Source organism: Silurus meridionalis, chromosome 29, assembly GCF_014805685.1.
Source record: "Silurus meridionalis isolate SWU-2019-XX chromosome 29, ASM1480568v1, whole genome shotgun sequence".
Classification (NCBI taxonomy): domain Eukaryota; kingdom Metazoa; phylum Chordata; class Actinopteri; order Siluriformes; family Siluridae; genus Silurus; species Silurus meridionalis.
This window is the reverse complement of record NC_060912.1, coordinates 11287933-11308657: the sequence shown is the minus strand read 5'-3', so window position 1 is coordinate 11308657 and position 20725 is coordinate 11287933. Positions and strand designations below refer to the sequence as shown.

Sequence of the window (20725 nt, the reverse complement as noted above, 5' to 3'; positions counted from 1 at the left end):
TTCTGTACATGGACACACTTTGGTAAAATTTGCTGTGAGGTTGCTGTAGATGGACACACTGTGGTAATATTTGGTTTAAGGTTGCTGAAGATGGACACTGTGGTAAACTTTGGTGTGAGGATGCTGTAGATGGACACTGTGGTAATATTTGGTATAAGGTTGCTGTAGATGGACACTGTGGTATAATTTAGTGTGAGGTTGCTGTAGATGGACACACTATAGTAAAGTTTTATGTTAGGTTGCTGTAGATGTACTGTAGACCATCTTACCTCAGAGACCTCATCACACCTCTCACTGCACCATGTTGTCTGAGATCCTCCAGCACTGCTCGACTGGTACCACCTTCTCTCAGGGTAAGAGGTAAGTGTACTTCAAGGCTCTTCTTTGTTTTGGCACAAATGTGGTGGAATGAACTTCCCTTATATGTCCGAACAGCTGAGTGTCTGGCTCTCTTCAAGCGATGATTGAAAACTTACCTGTTCCTAAATCACTTAAACTAACACTTTCCAAGTTTGCATTGTTAAAAAAAAAAAAACTTTGTCAAAAGTTGTAATCTGGCATAGCAGTGTAGATTTATTCATTGCTAGAGACTCAACGCACTTTTATACATCACTCAGGACATGAGTAGATGTAGATGGACACTGTGGTACAATTTGGTGTGAGGCTGCTGTAGATGGACACATTGTGGAACTACTCAAGCCTAATACACCATACAGTGGAAAACTTGGCACTTGGCTTTAAATGACTTCTGAGATATGTATATAACCCTGGTGTCTCTTGGTGATAGTTCCCCTCCAGGTTTCTTCCTCGTATCATCTCTGGGAGTTTTCCCCACCATCCACTTTGTCTCATTATCTCATTAGCGACAAATCAATATTTCATGAAATACATTTTTTAATAAATGTTACTAAGCTTTTCTCATTTATTTAGACCTTTTTAATGTTGTTTATTACTGTTAAACTGCTTATACAGCAGTTTGAACTGTGCACAATTGTTAAATAAAAATTAGCTTTGATATAAAATGTAATAAAATCTACGATTTATTGTACACTGTTTCCTTATGGCTTTCTGAACAGCCTGTACACATGCACTGACACTGCTGAGCAGTTGCTAGGTGGATGCTCAGTGGCTCGCTTCAGCCAATAGAATCGCAGGATGCTCTGAGATTCTGGGGACCCTGTGATGAGGCCATGTGACCCGGATATGACGCTCAGAACATATACAGCACCTTAAAGTATATTCGTGCCATCTGCAGGACACTTTGGGAACTGCAAGGGTTGAGTGAGAGGGCAGAACAAACACATCTTAGTCAGGATTGAAATTAGATTAAATTCATTGTAGTGTTATTTTTAGAGTTGAAAGAAAGAATCTGGAGGAAAGTGTTGAAGAAACACACACACACACACACACACACACACACACACACACACACACACACACATATATATACTCACACACAAACAACATATCTGTATCAAAATGATTTTTTACTTAACTTTGGTGTACAGTCAACATACAGGATCCGAACATCCTTCAACAATAAAATCATTCTGATTACAACAATAACTGAAAGAACAATATCCATAAAATAGTCCAGTTTTCACAGCAGGTCACACAGGGATAAATACTGGGTAAGAAACACGTGGAATGCTTTCTGGATTTCTCCAGTTCACTGATTGTCATGATTTCATCATGTACTTTATAACTTCGTTAAGCGTCAGAGGCAAACAGGGGGCCAAGCACTCGATCAGTTCTAGTCTTGGAGAAGCTACAACAGAACACCGAAATATATCATAATTGGGGACGGGGTGTCACAAGGCGTTATAAATAAACCTACTTTCACACAATGGCAGGCGTAGTCGGCTCGCGGGAGATGCCGACCTTCGTTTGACCTTGGCCGAAAAATATATATATAACAAAGGCGTAGTTCTAAAAGATGCAGCAGCAGGTTTGTTTCCACGCTACATTAATGAGCAAGCTACGTGTTAGCGAAACTAATTTCTATTTCATAAGAGATGCTGAAACACACCGAACAGCTCGCGTATTCAATTTTATGTACAAGTTCAAGCTTGTGGAGCGGGGGAGGGGAAACACATCCATTTTCTCTGTGATTTGATCTAGGAGTCTAAAGACATGTGTCCATGTAACGCTGGATGTTTTCTATTTGAAAAATAAGGAAAAATGACGTAGTACTTCATGAAATTTCCCAGACGCTTGGAGTTCACTGGGTGACCTGAGCCTGCGTCATGTGAAATACACTATATGGACAAAAATATCTGTGGACACCTGAGAATTAGAGTGAACGTCCCATCCTGCATTTGGTCTCTATTTGTTTTTTTTTATAATAAAGTCCACTCTTCTGGGAAGATGTTCCACTAGATTTTGAGATTTGTGCTCATTCAGATATAAGGGTCTTCCAAACCCAAATAAAGCAGATCTTCATGGAGACATCTTTGTACACAGGTTCATTGTCCTAGAAAGACCTGGTTTGGGTTTTCTAGGTCAATCAAAGGGAAAATTTCATGCAACAACTTTGTGCTCACAGTTTGAAGAAGAACTACATATGGCTGGAATAGTACGGTGTCCCAATACTTTTGGCAATATACTGAACGAAGTCCAGGGTTTCATCATGGTTGTAAAAAACAGTATAAAAACAAGCTATGAAATGTAAATCAAAAATCCAACGGCAAGGTCACATGACTGACAGCAAACGTGATGATAATACTGTAATTATAACCTTTTTTTCTCCCTGTGAAGCTGGAATTCAAATTGTGGATCTTTCCAGAAGTGTGGTGTTTATTATAACAGCGAATGGGGACTGAATGTGGAATTGGACAAAAAGAAGCACATACACATATTATGCTCAGGTGTTCACAGACTTTTGGCCAAACAGTGTGTGTATGTCTGAACACATACAATTCATACAATACTGTGATGAGTTACAGTAGTGTAAAAGAGCTTGAACAATTGTGTTCGAGAATCTGAGATGTAGATGTTTTTCTATAAAAAGGTAAATTTCTAGGGTGATGGAGGCCATGATCTGTGATCTAAAATGCATATTAATAAACATTCTAGTCCAGAAAAAAGAGATTTGTTATGATCTAAAGATATGACAGTATACTATATTACAATATACCACTATATATAAATATATATGAGATGGAATCAGAAAGTTTTGAGAATCATTTTGTAAGATGCCAACAGATGGCAGCACAGGGCTTCACGCACAGTCACAGGGAGCACTGACCTTCAAGTCAGTGTGCCAAAAGACATCATCCTGTATACATCGGGAGTCGTGCAACTGGTGCTATTCTGACCATGTCACATGTGAGTTCTCGCTGCAAAGAACATGGTTTCACTTCGACACCCACCCTACTCGCCATGCGGAGCCCTCGTCCTGAAGATGAAGATCCAGCTCAAAGGGCCCTGCTGTAGGGGACTATTTTGGAGGAAATACTGTGGAAATGTAGACAAATTAAGACTTTTCTTGTAAACAAAGCTAGTCTCCAAACTTCAGATTTTATATATATATATATATATATATATATATATATATATATATATATATAGTAACGTACTATGCTCATAGTCTTTTGTAAATATCCATAGGTTTTCTGCCTTCATTCACAAGAAACTTCAGCACCACACGCTGTCCATGCACTAATTAATTGTCTGCCAATTTGATTAACGGTCTCTGGACCGGCCTGCGACATGTGCGCCACCTATCAGTAATAAGACACGCTAACCACTAACTACTGTGTGTAATGCCATCACGCTAGCATCCATTTTTATACCTGAAACATTAAACATCTCAGTTTGACTTGAACACATTGTAAATTGGGTTAAAGGTTTTCTTTTCACCTCTTCTATATTTATTTACTTCAGGGCCTGTTTTAAACATTTAGAGGCTTTGGGCAAGATTTATATCGGTAGCCAGGGGGTATCGCTCCATTAATAAAATGAGTGCCGTTAAAATTAATTTGCATTAACGCGTTAATTTTGACAGCCCTAATATGTAAAACAGATCAAAGTTATTGTGAAAACCAACATGGGCTCATGAAGTCACCAAAGATCTGCCCCAAAACAAATAAAGCATTAAGTCACTTCCTGTGTGTTGGATGCTTGTTTTTTTTTCTTCCTTTTTTTTTTAAAAAAAACGAAAGAGATGAAAATATTTTTTGGTTACGAACATAAATCCAGGCTCAGGGTCCATGTTCGATTTGACGATGAGGTATTCTGAGGCTTTGGTCTACACCACACGGCAGATGATTTGCTTACGAACACTGCGGCACCACGAACACCAAACACCACCGATTTAAAGCTGAACTTGACGTATGTGGATTTTTTCCTGTTTTGTTTTTTTTCTTTCATATGAAAATAAACGAGCTCGAAGGCCGTGCTCGGGATGAGCACAGGACGTGGAGGTGAAGTGGCTTCCACACCAATACACACACACACACACACACACACACACACACACACACACACACAGAGGACCACAAAGCACGGATATATTGTGAGAGTTCTGGTTTCGAGGTCTGTCCTGTGTTTTTTTTTCCCGCTTGAAGACGGTTCCTGAACAGTTCTTCTGAGGTGTGGCCATTCATCAGACATTTAACAAAACCTGCAGAAGTCGTGCGTATGTGTGCATATGTGTGTGTGTGTGTGTGTGTGTGTGTGTGTGTGAGTAGAATCATTCTGTATACATGAATATTCTGTATAATTATTACTATCGTTCAGCCATGTGCAAACCTGGACCTGTGCACACTCTCAGAAAAAAGACAGTACTAAACTCTACCTTTTCTTTCTTGCCATTTTTTTATACGTTTAATGCAACAGAAGAACCTGGCCATTAGCCAATCACAGGCGAGTGTGAGCTCTTGTATGTTGAAGAGGGCAGATAGCGCTTTGGTTAGGCTACATTTTAAAATACTTGTACAGTGAATGGCTGAAATGGGCGTGTCCATCGCTTGAATGATGAAGATGGTCTCCTGACCTCCTGGTCATCAAAAATGGAATGCTAGTCGCTCTAACCATTCAGATTACTATTGCAACCAGTAGTAAGAATTTATACCAGAGAATTTGTAGCGATAAAACAAATGATACTATAGTTAGTGGGTCAGAATTGGGCTAAACCAATTAGGAAAAATAAAGGGGGGGCAACATAAAATCTATTGCAATGCCAATATGTCAATATGAAGTGGTTATATTTTGCTTTCATGTTTCAGATCTATGAACGTCTCGAAATGGAGTAATGTTGTGGGAACTGGGGAATTTCTGTCCATTGTTCTTCTGTCCTTTCGTCGTAAATTCATGACGATAAGCTACCTTTTAATTATTTCCCATTCTGCTACATTTTTCTTTTTTCTTTTTTCACTGATTTGGTTCGGTCTGACGACAACCCAGCAAGCCACCGAACCTTAAACCTGAAGGACCACCGTTTTCACCTGAAGGTGAGCAGGAAATGTAGAGTTTAGCACGTTCTGAATTCTGAGAGAGTACGGGGCAGTAAAGCTATACTATTTCCCTGAACTCAACCCTGTGAAAGCTAGGCATGTGCCAATATCCAATCCTCCTATAACGCTGAAACCGTCTGATCTGTTATTGCAGTTTATGACGTTTTTACAATCCTTTGTTAAAACGGAACGACTCAGGCAGGTTTTATCTCACAGGGTGCTCATGATGCAGCAGAGCACGACAACCTTCTCCTGAGTTCACACACAGGGATCCTTTTTTACCGACGATCAAACATACAACCGTAAATATCGTATATGAAACTGATTATCGGGACATGCCTAGAGGAAAGTTGCATTATGAGAAGAGAAAGAGGCAGTGCTAAATTAACTACATACATCTATTCATCAAAAAAAAAAGTACATTCCGTTGCTATGGAAACAGCTCCATAGATTGCATTCGGATGAATCCGATGAAGGATAAACGGTAAGCCGGTGTTACAGTACTGTCCTTAACGCACCCTTAGCGGCTTGCAATTATTCCCCCACTCCTGTACCCCATCCCACCATCCCCAACCTCTATCCTAACATCTGTTTTTCCTCTACATCGAGTCAATAAGACGTGTTCCTCGTATGTAACGTAGGAAATTTTAGGGCTCGCCAAGGAGAAATAAAACACTGGTTTCTGATTTGAACCTGATTGTGAGGACATCAGGAGAAGGAACAATGAGATGTGTAAACATGTGGATCAGATTGTAGCCAAGTGTGAAATCGTCACCTCGTTCAACTAACCAATGTCTTAATGTCATCACATAAAATCAACACATCTGAGGTGAATAAATGTTACCGGGTCGTGTTTTCTGCCCAGTTTAGTGGGATTTCTGACACGATGTTGATGCTTTTGTTGAATGGTTAAATTCCATTTGTACTTTATGCTAAATGTGAAAAAGCATAATTTTAGCAGTACAAAGTCTTTTTTCTACTAATTCACCAGCATTTCTGAGGTAAATGTTTGCATTCCAGATTAGATTGTCATGTTTTTATTGTCTTTTCATGTTTACATTAAGCTCTATTAAGACTTTAGTGGCACTACTTAGCCAGATTATTAGCTTTACAGTCTAAATCAAATTTTCCCATTGCCTGGCAACATCATTTAAACGATACTAAACAAAGTAAAGTAACCCTAACCCTAGATTTTATGGTCGACCAGAACACTTTTTGGACAGTACTGAAACACAGACCTGAACCGTGCCTGCTCAGTGTGTGTGTGTGTGTGTGTGTGTGTGTGTGTGTCTGTGAGTGTGTGTTGTAGTTATCTCTCCCTGCTTTCAGTTAGAAGGTCCGGGGTCGGCCAGAGGCATGGTGTGTAGCACCTCATCCAGCAATTGCAGGGCGCGGTGGAGATGCACCTCCACCCAGCAGGGAGTGTGTGTGATGCTGTGGCGAGGGTAATCGGGTCCCCAGCCCTTCACGAAGCTCAGACGCAGGATACACAACCTGCGCAGGTCGTCCACACCGATCCCCGCCGCTGCCGACAGACCTGCAAATTGGAGCACGGTTCAGTGTTGCACTCAGATAAGTATCAATAAAAGGCCAAAAACTCAACTGGAATGTCACTTTGACGCTCTGTGAGACTGGGAGAAACTAAGAGTGTTTCTCTTTATTTTGACTGGAACGTTTCAAGTATTTTTTATCTAAAAAACAGATTTTGATTCATAAATAAATGATAAGCATTAACCCGTTATTAACATGTTATTAACACGTTAACACGGTTTCATTACATTTAATTTGGTTTTAACGGCACGTAAAAGAAACGATTTTGGAGAGGTGGTAGCTTAATGGTTAATGCAGAAGGTCATGAGCTCAAATCCCAGTCACAGCAATCTGCCACTCCTGGGCCCTTGTAGGAGGTCCTTAAACCCATAACTGCTCAGAAAAGTAAGTTGCACTGGGTGAGGGCATCTGCCAAAATGCCGTAAATGTGATTTCAATATAACCGTAAAGTCTGTAGTACTTGGTTATGCTAGTTAGCAATATTGTTAGCCTTACAATCCAGAATTAATTTTCTTGTTACCTAGCAACATCATTTAAAAGGTTTAAATACAAAACATGTGATTGATTATTATCATTCTCATGGTAGCCAGGACAATACTAAAGCACAGACTTGGTGGGTGTGTGTGTGTGTGTGTGTGTGTTTGTGTATACACACTGATTGCTGGAGCGATGCCCCCAACGCTCCCCGGACCCGGAATGTTCCCTGCCACAGCGGCTGCCTGTGCCGCTGCTGCTGCCTGAGCCGTGGCCGCCTGCTGCTGCATCTGCCGATGGCATTGACGCAGATCGAACACCTACACACACAAACATCACACCATCAGCCAGCCTCAAAACATCTGCTCAGATCCTACACACCATGAGGAACCAGAAGATTCTCAGCTACCGATCCGACTGTACTGCTGTAATAATACCTTGATGTAGGCTCCTGGGTAGATTTTGTGGACGGCGTCTCCTGGTGCTCGCCCCGCCTCTCTATCCAGGTAGTAGCTCTGAACGAAGACGGCGTGATCACTCAGACATCGCATCCACACGTCGCCCTCGCCTCGACACTCCAGCTGCACGCCTTTACCTATGTGTAACCTGTACAGGGACAAATATACGGGTGTGAACCACTACACCTGATACATCAGTCAGTCTCAGTGAAGGGGGCGTGGCCTCTGTATCTATCAGTCTCAATAAAGGACGTGTGGTCTCTGTATCAGTCTCAATAAAGAGGTGTGGCCTCTGTATCAGTCTCAGTGAAGGAGGTGTGGCTTCTGTATCTATCAGTCTCAATAAAGGAGGTGTTGTCTCTGTATCAGTCTCAATAAAGGAGGTGTGGCCTCTGTATCAGTCTCATTGAAGGAGGCGTGGCCTCTGTATCTATCAGTCTCAATAAAGGAGGTGTGGTCTCTGTATCAGTCTCAATAAAGGAGGTGTGGCCTCTGTATTAGTCTCAGTGCAGGAGGTGTGGCCTCTGTATCAGTCTCAGTGAAGGAGGTGTGGCCTCTGTTTCAGTCTCAGTGAAGGAGGTGTGGCCTCTGTATTAGTCTCAGTAAAGGAGGTGTGGCCTCTGTACAAACCTGGCCCTTTCACTGGCCTCAGTACGGTGAACGTTGCTGAGCTGCCCGAGGCAGAAACGATCTCCTCCAGAGGGATCCACGTAGCCGTCCACCGTCACCACAGGACAGCTAGACAACACCTTAAACATTTCACCAACCTGAACATCCATCTCAAAATACGAGATGGAGCACCAGAACTCTGGCCCTGGGAAAGCGGATGTATCATTTTGAAAGAGAGAGAGAGAGAGAGAGAGAGAGAGAGAGAGAGAGAGAGAGAGAGAGAGAGAGAGAGAGAGAGAGTAAAGGACGATACTTATGTCCTGTATTATGGATTATATACAGTATATATATTTAGATATATTTGTTCAGATGAAAAGTACCTGGATGGTTGGAGACTGGAGGAGGGAATGATGACGAATTGTGATGTTGAGACCCTGAACATCAACACATCAACAGTATCATAAAGTGTGTAAAGCTCTAAATGCTCTAAACCGTACCCTTTTTCATTACTTACAGTACTGTGGGTGGTGGAGAGGAGGTTGGTGGGATCTGCTGCTTGGTTGGCGTCCAATAGGAGTGTATGAGGCCGTGCTGCTGCCCGTCCAAGTAGCTGAAACATAATAAACCAGTTGTGGACACGACAGGATGGTTTTCCCCCAAGCAACCACAAATAAGCTTCACCGGAGACCCTCTAAGCAACAAATGAAGACTCTTTAACCAGAAATCGGACCATGGAAATGATTGTAAATAGGGTTTATGGAGCGTCAACCAGGTCATGTGTGTTATAGTGCAGGGTGTGAAGCTGCAGCCAAATTTCCAGACAAAAAAACGATCCAATATCCACACTGATCCTGGTTTAATACTTAATAAACCATCATGGTTGGCATTTGGTTTTACTGACTTGTGTTAGAACTTTGTCTACACCAGATCTGAGGCACATTTGGGGCAGACGTTACAAGCCGAAGCCCAAAAATAACAAAACGATTTGTTTTTGGTGCAGACTCATAAAATGGAGCAGTTCCCATGAGGAAAAAAAAAAAATCCTGTGCTTCGTTTGGCTTTAATTCGGTGAGGATAAAAAAGACTTACTATGGAAGGAGCCCTGCGTCTGTGTGTGTTTGGAGCCGTTGTAGCCGTTCTGAGTAGGTTGGGCCTGAGGGGTCGTGGAGGGAGGGGGAGTCGGGGTCATGACCTGAGCCTGAGGGGATGCGATCTGCAGGAGACCCTCACCGTGACCAGCCTGCATGGACATCATCGGGCCAGATGCTAGAGACAGAAAGAGAAAGAAAGAGATAATGAGAGAAAACCGTATCGTACGATCCACTGATGATTCTTCAGTATCATTTTTTTTGTTACCGTTTGGTGAGAGGGGCATGTTAGGGTAGAGGTTGGCAGGGGGAGGGCATCGCGCTGCTTCGGGTGGCATCTGTAAAGGTGGCAGTGGTGGGGGGTAATGCTCCGGTGCAGGGAGTTTCCCATGGTGGCTCATCGCCCCTTGGTGGTCTGGCTGTGTAGGCAAACCAGGAGGAACCTCCATCTGAACGCAGTCATGGGTGTATTCCTCTTTAATCAGTCGGCCCGGAGGAGCTGTGACGCAGAGCGGCCAGGGCGATGAGGAAAACAGAAATATTTTACTATATTATATATATATTTATAATTGTAGAACACAATACTGCACCGTATGAGGCATATAGTACGTTATATAAACACTACCTGTGTTCTGTAGGCTGAGGCCAACTAGAGATAAAGAGAGAAAAAGAGAGAGATTTTAGACAAGTCTAATAACAAGCATTTCAATAAATTAAAATGTCGTGGAAAAATTCATTATTTCAGTAATTCAACTTAAATTGTGAAACAGTGCACACAGACTGAATTAATTAATATAATGAATATATACATGTGTATTTAATTTGGCACATTTTCACATTTTTGTGATAAACTTCAGTACATGGACATGGAGTGTTTTACTTATTTTTTATTTATCCAATTTTCATTTCAAAAACTATCGGTTCATTAATTGGTTATCGGCAAATACGATCTAACCTAGATATCTGTATCGGTAAAATCCACTATTCTTCGACCTCTAGTTTAAACAGGCTACTTCTTGTCTATTTCCAAGTTTTTCAATCAGTTCCCTCACCAACCCCTGATCAGGACTGACACTGGAGACTCCCGTCCTGTGTAGGTTGTTACCATAGAAACGGAGTTCATTGGGTGCATTAATAAAACCTGTACTATTAGAACTGCTGATACAAAATCGAATTCTGACCAATCAGAATTAAAGATTCAGCGGTGTACTGGTATAAAGTGGACAAAATGCCGAGTAATATTGAAAAGACAGGAACTGACCGATGCCAGGAGAGACGACTCTCTCATAGTGATAAGGGTTCACACACACGTTGTCATACTTCAGGTCAAAGGCGTACTGGCAGAACTTGACGTGCTTCAGCTCGTTTTTGTGAAGATCCGGCCAGCGCCATAGACGGGCGTAGATTACGTGGGGGAAGCCTTTACGCCCGGCCACCTAGCCACACACACACACACACACACACACACACACACACACACACACACACAGATACATCACTATAATATCTCACATTTAAAATGCATGAATATTAGTGCCCCCAGGATGCACCAGAACCCTAAGATCAAGCAGGCACGAAACATGAATATATAAATATATTAGGGCTGTCAATAATAATGCATTAATAACGCGTTAACGCAAATTCATTTTAACGGCACTAATTTCATTAACGAGTGATTAATGCAGCGCGCAGTTTTACCATTTTCATTACAAATATAAATAAATAAATATAAATGAGGCAAAATTAAAACCTTTAATGCAACACATTTATTCATGAAGTTCTTTATTTACTCAGTTATAAATAAAACATACACTCCACGGAAATGTTTTTTTAATCACTAAGCATTTATTTTACTGATGCACCAAGTATCACATCAGCACCAAAATCCACCATGATTCTTCTTCTTCTTCTTTATTGGTGGTTCGCATTAACTAGAGCACAACCTACTGTGGTAATACCCAGACCAAAAACCCGCCATGATGCACACATCCGGCAATTAAAACTGTCTGTGTGGAAAAATAATTAATCGGCACTGAAAGTTGATTGCTTATAGATAGCAGATAGATTGTTATCAGCAAAAATTCATACTGATAGTTTTTCCGGGTTGCGTTATACAGTGCGAGAGCGGCCTCTGGAGGCAAATCCCTGACACTGCGCTGTTTATTTGAAGTGTCTTTTTTTTTTCATTATAGATTTTACTGTTTATATTTATTTGAACTGTTACTTTTTGTTTTAGTTTGAACACATCTTTTATTTATTTCATTTAATAATATAATTAATATATTCATATTTATTCCATTTAGCACATTTTTATTATTCAGTCCTTTTTTCTTTCTCTAAAGTTCAGTAGTATTTTACATGGGGTGTTATTTTAGTTTAATCTAGTATAAATTAAAAACTATCGGTTGATTAATCAGTTCTCAGCAGGTAGGATCCAACCCGGCTATGGGTATGGGTAAAATCCCCCGATCCATCGGTCGACCTCTAATATTCATATACTGAAAATATTTTTTAGGATATATGGTCAACATTTTCAGCTCTGTGAGTTTACTGTACAGGAGGAGCGCAATAAATACCAGCGACTTCCTCCGTCTTAGGTCAAACGTTCTATAAATGGGCGTGAGAACATAGTGATCCTCTAAGACACGCCCACATCCAAATATGGATTCAATGACAAGTCATTATATGGATTGTAAAGGGTTTTCTCGGTTCCTTTACTCCTTTATTCTCTCCTCATCTTCTCATTCACTCACACTTTGTGATAAAAAGGTCGCTCAAGGTGAGACACGACGTCTCCAGTCAGCGCTTCGTCTCTGCTCCATCAGGAAGGACTGTACAGTGGATGAGGAGAACGAAAGCTGACGCCCACACACCCATATGCACACGCCAGATTGCTCTCCGTGTCGCCTGAATAGCATCACACCTTCTACTGCACGCCATTCATTTAACCCCGCCCCCTTCCTGCGTTTCAGACAAAACATCCTTCATGGCCTCGGCATTCCTCTACCTTTTCCTCTTCTCGCTTTATCTCTCTATCGCTCAGCATCCCTCATTCTCCTTTTCTTCCCCTCGATCTCCCTGGGTCTCTCTCCATCTCTCTTAAAGCCGTAATCAAGTCGGACATCGAACTTCTTAATCAAATGTAATCACACGACAGCTCTGCTCCCTAATCACCTGGTTGCTATGGCTACCGTTGGCAAGGGATACCAGGGAGTTAATAAGCGCCGGCAAGTTTTTATATATATATATATATATATATATATATATATATATATATATATATATATATATATATATATATATATATATATATAACTGTATCATGGGAAAATGGACGGGCTTTCAGCTTTACCCTCGATTACTGCCTGCTACAGTACACGACATGACAGTAAGCAGCACACACACACAGACACACAGACACACACACACACACACACACACACACACACACACACACACACACACACACAGATGATGAGTGATCCATGACAGCTACACAAAAGCCTTTGGAATCCAGTGCTGTTATTCAGCCAGTTTCATATCTACACAGTCCTACTTGAGGCTTGAAGTATCCAAAACACAGAAGTACAGAGCGATACAATTAACGTCGTACACACCTTAGCTACCTTATACTAATGAGCAGATCGGGAAGCAGATGGTGTGATGATGTGCCTCACAGATCCAGGGACCTGGTTTCAATCCTGCTCAGATGATTATGGTGTGCAGTTCAATTTCATTTCTGAGACAAATAAAGTACACTTCGTTCCATTCATCCATCCCAGCTATATATCTAATCCTTTCATTAATGTGTGCTGCATATTTATCAAGAGAGAGAGAGAGAGATAGATAGATAGATAGATAGATAGATAGATAGATAGATAGATAGATAGATAGATAGATAGATAGATAGATAGATTAATGAATGGAAGGATGGATGGATGGATGGATGGATGGATGGATGGATGGATGGAAATATGGATGGATAAATGGATGATTAGATGAATAGATGGATGAATAGATGGCTGGATGGTTGGATGGATGGATGGATGGATGGATGGATGGATGGATGGATGGATGGATGGATGATTAGATGAATAAATGGATGGATGGATGGATGGATGGATGGATGGATGGATGGATGGATGAATGAATGGATGAATAGATGGCTGGATGGTTGGATGGATGGATGGATGGATGCATGCTAAAATCAATAGCCAGATGAAACCAACTTACAAACAAACTACAGTAAAACGACAGTAAAGCACACAGTCCAGTCATAAGATGAGTGTTAAAGGTGGTAATGAGCTGCTGAGATGAATGAGGTGTCACAGAGAAAGTGCAGATGGTGCTGGACTGCAGATGTGCACCTCTAACCTACACAGCCTTGAGTCATCCTAAACCAAATCACATCCGCTGCAGGTACAACATGGTGTACAGGATTTATTGTCTGTCCTATGCAACATGATGTACTGTATTGGGGGATGTGTATTTCTGTTTATTAGGATCTGCAGCCACTGAGCATCCAAACATGTCTCAGTTACAAAAATATCCTGAATCAAATTTCAATTCTAATTCACCAACAATTCATTATTTCACAGTTAAAGTCCCCGTAAAGCGTCTTGAAACACAGTGTTATTTGATGTGCTGAAACAGGAAGTCAATGGCAAGACAAGGAGGTGTGGCCTCTGTGTCTGTCCTCTAAAAAAAAGGAGGTGTGGCCTCAGCACAAGTCACTCGCTAGTGTCTGAAATCTAAAATTCCTGGCCAATCAGAAGAGAGAATTTAATCAGCACATGCTCACACGCTCCAACTCCTCACCTGCAGTCTTCCATCTAGGGTCCTCTGGATGGTGACACACTTGCTGGGATGGACGCCGTTGGTGGTGATGGCGGTGATGAGCGAGTCCAGCTCGTCCTTTTTCTCCTTCAGCTTCTTGACGAGGCTCTCGATGGCCCTCTTGGCGAAGCCTTCATTCTCGCCGCCTTGTCTGTGGCACATGAGGCTGTGCACGATGCTGAGGCAGGCATCGTTACTGCTGGGGGGGTTCACCGACATTCTGCTGCTCACACACACACACACACACACACACACACACACACATGGGTTACAACACACACACAAACATACTTTCATTATTGGAATCTGTTCTCAGAGTTGACTTTCAGCGTATCCTGTGTGGTACCATGTGGTACTGTTGGTACTCTATATTCTTGATTCTGATTGGTCAGAATGAAGGAGATAGCAAGTCTGGACTTTTCTACCCACATAAGGTTCTTCCTCATCTGATTCCACAAACTTGGAGATACACAAGTGTATTCAACGTCTTTGGATGCGGGAGAATGAAATTTTGCCTTCACTTTAACAAGGAGACCCAAACCTGTTCCAGCATGACAAGATCATCTCAGATCATCTCCCTGAAGATCTGCTTTACATGGGTGGGAAGATCTCCTTAATACAACCCTACTGAAGATCTTTGGGATGAATGTGAATGCTGACCGCACCCCAGGGCTCCTCACCTCACCTACATCAGCACCTGATTTGACCTTGTGGTTAAATGGACACAAACCTCATGCGATTCGATCCTACAAATGTGAATAACTTTGTAGAAAACTGTTAGACGAGAACTTCGTATCCAAACAAATAAAGATGTGACGGCAGCTCCGGAGCGAACGCTGGTCTTGGGCGTGAGCTGAGCGCATGCTGCAGATGTGGTGTTTGTGCAGATTGCCTCTTTCATGGCTGAACAGAGATAAACACTCAGGTATTACTGTGTTATTGCATCATGTCTGTTGCAGTGAAGCAAGCAGCCGCCTGGAATAGGAGAAGATCCTGTATCCAGGACTGCTGGTGTAAAGACTGACCAATAAAATCACTGCGTCCATCTTAGCGTTCCCCGAACTCAAAACGCTGTGTAGATTTGTGTGTTTTTGTATCGGTCTGATACTAAACACAGACACATCACATTTACTCTTAGTGTACTGCTGCACTGTATTTCTGTCTTCAATGTAAACGAGAAAGAGGCGTGGCCTCAGTATCTGTCCTGTATTTTTTAAGAGGCGTGGCCTTTGTATCTGCCCTGTATACAAAAGGAGGCGTGGCCTCTATATCTGTCCTGTATAATTAAAGGGCCATGGCCTCTGTATCTGCCCTGTATACTTGAAGGGGGCGTGGCCTCTGTGTATGTCCTGTATAATTGAAGGGGGCGTAGCCTCTGAGTCTTTCCTGTATAAGTTGTAAAGACATGGCCTATGTATCTGTCAGTCACAGTGAAGGAGGCGTGGCCTCTGTATCTGTCAGTCTTAGTAAAGGAGTCATGGCCTAGGTATCTGTCAGTCACAGTGAAGGAGGCGTGGCCTATGCACCTGGCAGTTTCAGTGAAGGAGGCGTGGTCTTTGTAACTATTTAAATTAAGTAGACATGCACTGATTGCCTGTTGCTAATTGTGAAAGAGCCAAAGCTTCTACTCCTTACATCTAGAACACCTCCCATATGGAGATGAACATACAGTAGATACATCATTCATCTCTGGCCACAGTTTCAGCCCTGAGCAGTGCACAGGTCAGGAGCTGCTTCTGGGTTTACTCCTTACATTTACTCATCAGTTCATAAAGGGAGGTGCTACAGCAGCCACACACACACACACACACACACACACACACACCTGAGGATACGACACACTCTTATTTAGACATCATTCTGACAATCTATTGCATTAAAAGTTGCATTGTACAGAGATTCGAGTGTTTTAGTTAAAGCCACTGAGGTGGAAAAATAGCTGTAAATAGCGACCATACGGAACTGCCTACACAGTCTGGCACAGCGTCCTGAATCACATCGCATTCTCCGCTGCTACACACACACACACACCTCATCATGTCGACTGTCGTATAGGACTGAATAACACCCTGTGTCCTGGATGTCCAGATGCAGTAAAGCTTCTCATCTGGTGCGCTTCTTTGCCGTGTAGTACGACAGCTGGAGTTCTCCAAACCACCGCAATATTCCTTTTTATCGGTTACGATATATTTATTTTATTCATTGAAACTCTCTTACCTTACATGGTTTGCCTTACCTCGATGGCATCAGAGAGAACTGTACCAAAACTTGCTCGAGTCTGAATTACGCTCATATTGTGCTCGGACTGACGTTCAGAGACGTCACTGAGGATTCACCTATCACTTGGTACAACCAGAAAAACTCCACCTCGAAGCGCATGAAACACATTACAGATGCATTTGCTGAAGGATGTGTGATGTGTGATATGATTCTGGTGCCAGGGCTGGAAATCTCACCAAACATATACACTATTATGGAAAAAGAATAACGGACACCTGATTTTTCCAACCATATGTGGTTCTTCTCCAAACTGTTACCACAAAGTTCCACTACGACCATTAACACAACCACCAACACCACCTAATATCACCACCAGCACGAGTAACAACACCGACACCACCACGAGTATTACTACCACCATTAACACCACCAACAACAAAACCACCACTACCACAAACACCAGCGTAACACCACCTACCATCACCACCACCAGTAACATAACCACCACCACCATTGACACCACCACATTAACACCAATACCACAACCACTACCACAAACACCACCTATCATCAATGGCATTACCACTAGCACCATTAACACCACCAACAACTCTAGCATCATAAACACTACCACCAACACTACTATCACCAACACTACCATCATAAACACTACCACCAACATTAATACCACCATAAACACTGCCACCAACATTAATACCACCATAAACACTGCCACCAACAGCACTACCACCAACAACACTACCACCAACACCCCTACCCCCATAAACACTACCATGAACACCACTACCACCATCAGCACTACCACCGTAACAACAACAACATCCCCACCAACAGTTTGACTCAACCTTTATTGACTCCTCTGGTTGTTTGGACAATTTTAACATTGGGGGAACTGTGGGGAACTGGGGGAAGGGGCAGGTGGTGTCAGTTATTCTGTTGGATGGGGCAGTTGTTCTCTAATCAACTCATCATTTTAAATAATTACACCAAAGAACACAGTTTAGATTTTTTATTTTTATTTCTCCCACTGTCTTGCTAAAGTCGATCACATCATGTTAGAATCCTTCCATATAAAAAAGAACTTCATACCACGAAACCTTTCTTTCTTTTTTTCACTTTTTCACTTGTAACCTACGTTGACACGTACAGTGACTCACAGAAGACAGAAGAAGTTCGTCTTCACCATTAGCCGGAGACCTTCGGAGTCCAGGTAGCCGAGAAAAGTTTCAGCAAATACAGGGAATACTCATAACGGTTACTACGGCAACCAGTAATAGGAACACTTAATCACTAAAATCATAACGTTTGGAGAAATACTACAATCACTACACAGCAACCCAAATACCCCCCAGAAAAACCCTTCTTTGGCCCCTCCTTTGATCATGTTGGAGGTTGTGACGTCATGACCCACGCCTTCTCGAAGGTGTGTTCCAAAAAGGGAAGCACTCAGACACTCCAATAGAGAGAGAGAGAGAGAGAGAGAGAGAGAGAGAGAGAGAGATGGGAACGTCAAGAGCGTCGGACCCGCCTTTTACGGTGTTATGACGTCACCAGAGCCCTCCAAAACATCTGGAGGCGAGCGGAGGTGAAACTTACAAGGGTTACAGTATGCAAAAATATAAACATAAGATTAAACAAGCATGAATGAGGGAGAAGGTGATGATGATGGTGATGATGGTGATGGTGATGATGATGGGGTAGAGGCTGCGAGCGAGTGCGAGTGCGCGCGCGCGCCGATGTGATATAATGGAGACCAGACGTTAGGTTGAGGTTGGAGCTGTGGATGGCGGAGATCTCCAGGTCTCCAAAAAAAAGAAGAAGAAATGATAAAGAAAAGAAGAATAAATAAAAGAGTGTGTACTCACACATCAGCTCAAGAAGGAGAGTGTGAGGTAGAAAATCCAAGTTTTGGTTCCCCCCCTCCCCGTGTCACATCAGCTCAGGGTCCAGCGCGCCGAACTGAACCTCCGAGCCTCCTCCAGCATCTCTCTCTCTCTCTCTCTCTCTCTCTCTCCTTCTCTCTTTCTCTCTCTCTCCCCTCCCGGTACGATAATAACACAAGGAAAAGCTAGCCGACACGGTGCGCGTGAGCGTCTCGCCAGGCGCCAGCCAATCAGAACGTGGCCCGCTCAGCCAATCACAGCGCCGCGTTTCAGGGTCTTCTTTTATTGACACTCCGGCGCGACTGCGTGTTTTATTAAAGTGGCGCCACTGAGATTACACTCAAACACCCCCTTCTCCACACACACACCGGATACCCGACACACACACACACACACACAATTTACCTGACCACGCCCACTCACAATAATCATAATCATAATAATCATTAACATCATTATTATGATCATCATCATCATCATCATCATCATTAGTAATTTTGGTTTGTAGGCATTTTTGTATCAAAATAAATAAATTGCTAATCAGTATTTTTGAGTTCAGCACCAACACTTTTGACTCCTAAACCACTTGTTGGAAATTGTTTTCTTGTGTTTGGTATTTTCTTGTCGTATCTGTAAAGTGTTCAGCATCTTCACCTGCTTTGGAAAGAAACTCACTGGTCCCAAAAAGACTCGACTCCCAAAACTTTATTCCCAAAACTACCTTCATCACCAACACTTCCAAGTCTCTGCAGTTTTAGACCAAGTCCAAGGAGGAAAAAATGGCAGAATGGTTTGTTATTTGCCATCAATTGTTTTTTTGTTTTTTTTTTGGGGTGGAATCAGAGGATGAGTCATTTGGTAGCCGAAGAGTCGACTCATATTGGTGAGAGTCATTTAGAACATTCTGAATTAAAAACAATGAATAAACAACAAATGCAACTCTGTCATATAAAATGTAAATACGGAATATAAAAGTTCTCAGGATTCTCAGAAAAGTCACACATTTTCCCTCTGTGTTATATATAACAGCAGAATGGTGCATTGTGGGTATTGGGTTTCAGATAGACAGTGCATAGATGCATCATATGGACATTCATGACCAAGAACTGTAAAATATAAGACAGGATTTGTGAAAGAGTTCCTCGAGTCGTGGCTTTTCAGACGTCTTCACTCTGTCATCATTAGAATCACGTTGAGGGCGAGCGCCGCATGACCTCCACCTTCATCTTCTAATGACTTCCTCCTCGTGATCTTTAGCCTGGTTTAGAAATCCACCCCGGACCCTCACCCACCCTGGCGACCCGGAGCCGAGGTCAGCTGCAGCCACCTTCCTGCTTCTCCAATTACAAAACATTCATTATTTTTGCGGGAGAAGCACATAGCTGATATTTCACTGCTACAGAAACAACTCCACGTTCCTTCATTCTCCACTTTAATACGTTTGATGGACACATACTTTTACTACCAGCAATCTTACATGCAGCTCGGTTGCATTCGGGATCTCTCTTCACACTCTGGATTGTGTTTGGATGGAGGTTCAGGTGTGAGTCCAGAGCAGTAAACACGTATGCAGTGAGAAAGCTATTGTAGATGTTTCCTAATGTCCTTTACTAAACTTCATGAAGAATTCCTGTATGTGGTGGAACTTAAATGGTGTAGTTGTCGCTATAGTGATTTGCTGACCAGCTCCCACATGTGATTTTTGAGCATCACATTGCACATTTTCCATTTTTTATCTTATAATTCCCTCCACTCTTCTGGGAAGATGTTCCACCAGATTTTGGAGTGTTTATGGATATTTGTGTTCATCAGTCACAAGGGTATTATGAAAGGCAGGTACTGATGTAGGTGAGGAGACCTGGGGTGCAGTCAGCATTTACATTTATCCCAAATGTGTTTAGTAGGGATGAGATCAGAGCTCTATAGCAGGAGATCTTCCTCTCCAAAAAATGTAAACCAGATCTTCAAGGAGCTCACGTATGGCTGGAAAAGTCAGGTGTCCCAATACTTAAGTAGTGTATTATAGCAGTTCTACTGCCAGTTCCTTTATTTATTCATTTTATAAACGTTCATCAGATCTTTAAATAAGAGTAAAGCGGCTGATATACATTACAGATTGACAAAAAACA

General features: G+C 42.2%; 1 protein-coding gene across 2 annotated transcripts; it reads right to left on the bottom strand.

Annotated features, from left to right (window-relative positions):
- Positions 1-1470: 1470 nt before the first annotated feature.
- On the bottom strand, positions 1471-18834 carry smad10a (SMAD family member 10a). 2 transcript variants are annotated; one of them, XM_046844247.1, is made up of 12 exons: positions 18579-18834; positions 14455-14695; positions 10898-11072; positions 10262-10285; positions 9905-10135; positions 9638-9814; positions 9063-9158; positions 8929-8943; positions 8570-8753; positions 7919-8087; positions 7663-7801; positions 1471-6993 (listed from the first exon to the last, which is right to left on the bottom strand). In XM_046844247.1, the coding sequence occupies exons 2-12, from the start codon at positions 14689-14691 to the stop codon at positions 6782-6784; spliced, it is 1659 nt and encodes a 552-aa protein (XP_046700203.1). In that variant the 5' UTR covers positions 14692-14695; positions 18579-18834; the 3' UTR covers positions 1471-6781. The 2 variants fall into 2 exon arrangements, with proteins under 2 accessions (XP_046700203.1, XP_046700202.1); XM_046844246.1 differs by having other exon boundaries at positions 8929-8982; positions 18579-18833.
- Positions 18835-20725: the final 1891 nt, after the last annotated feature.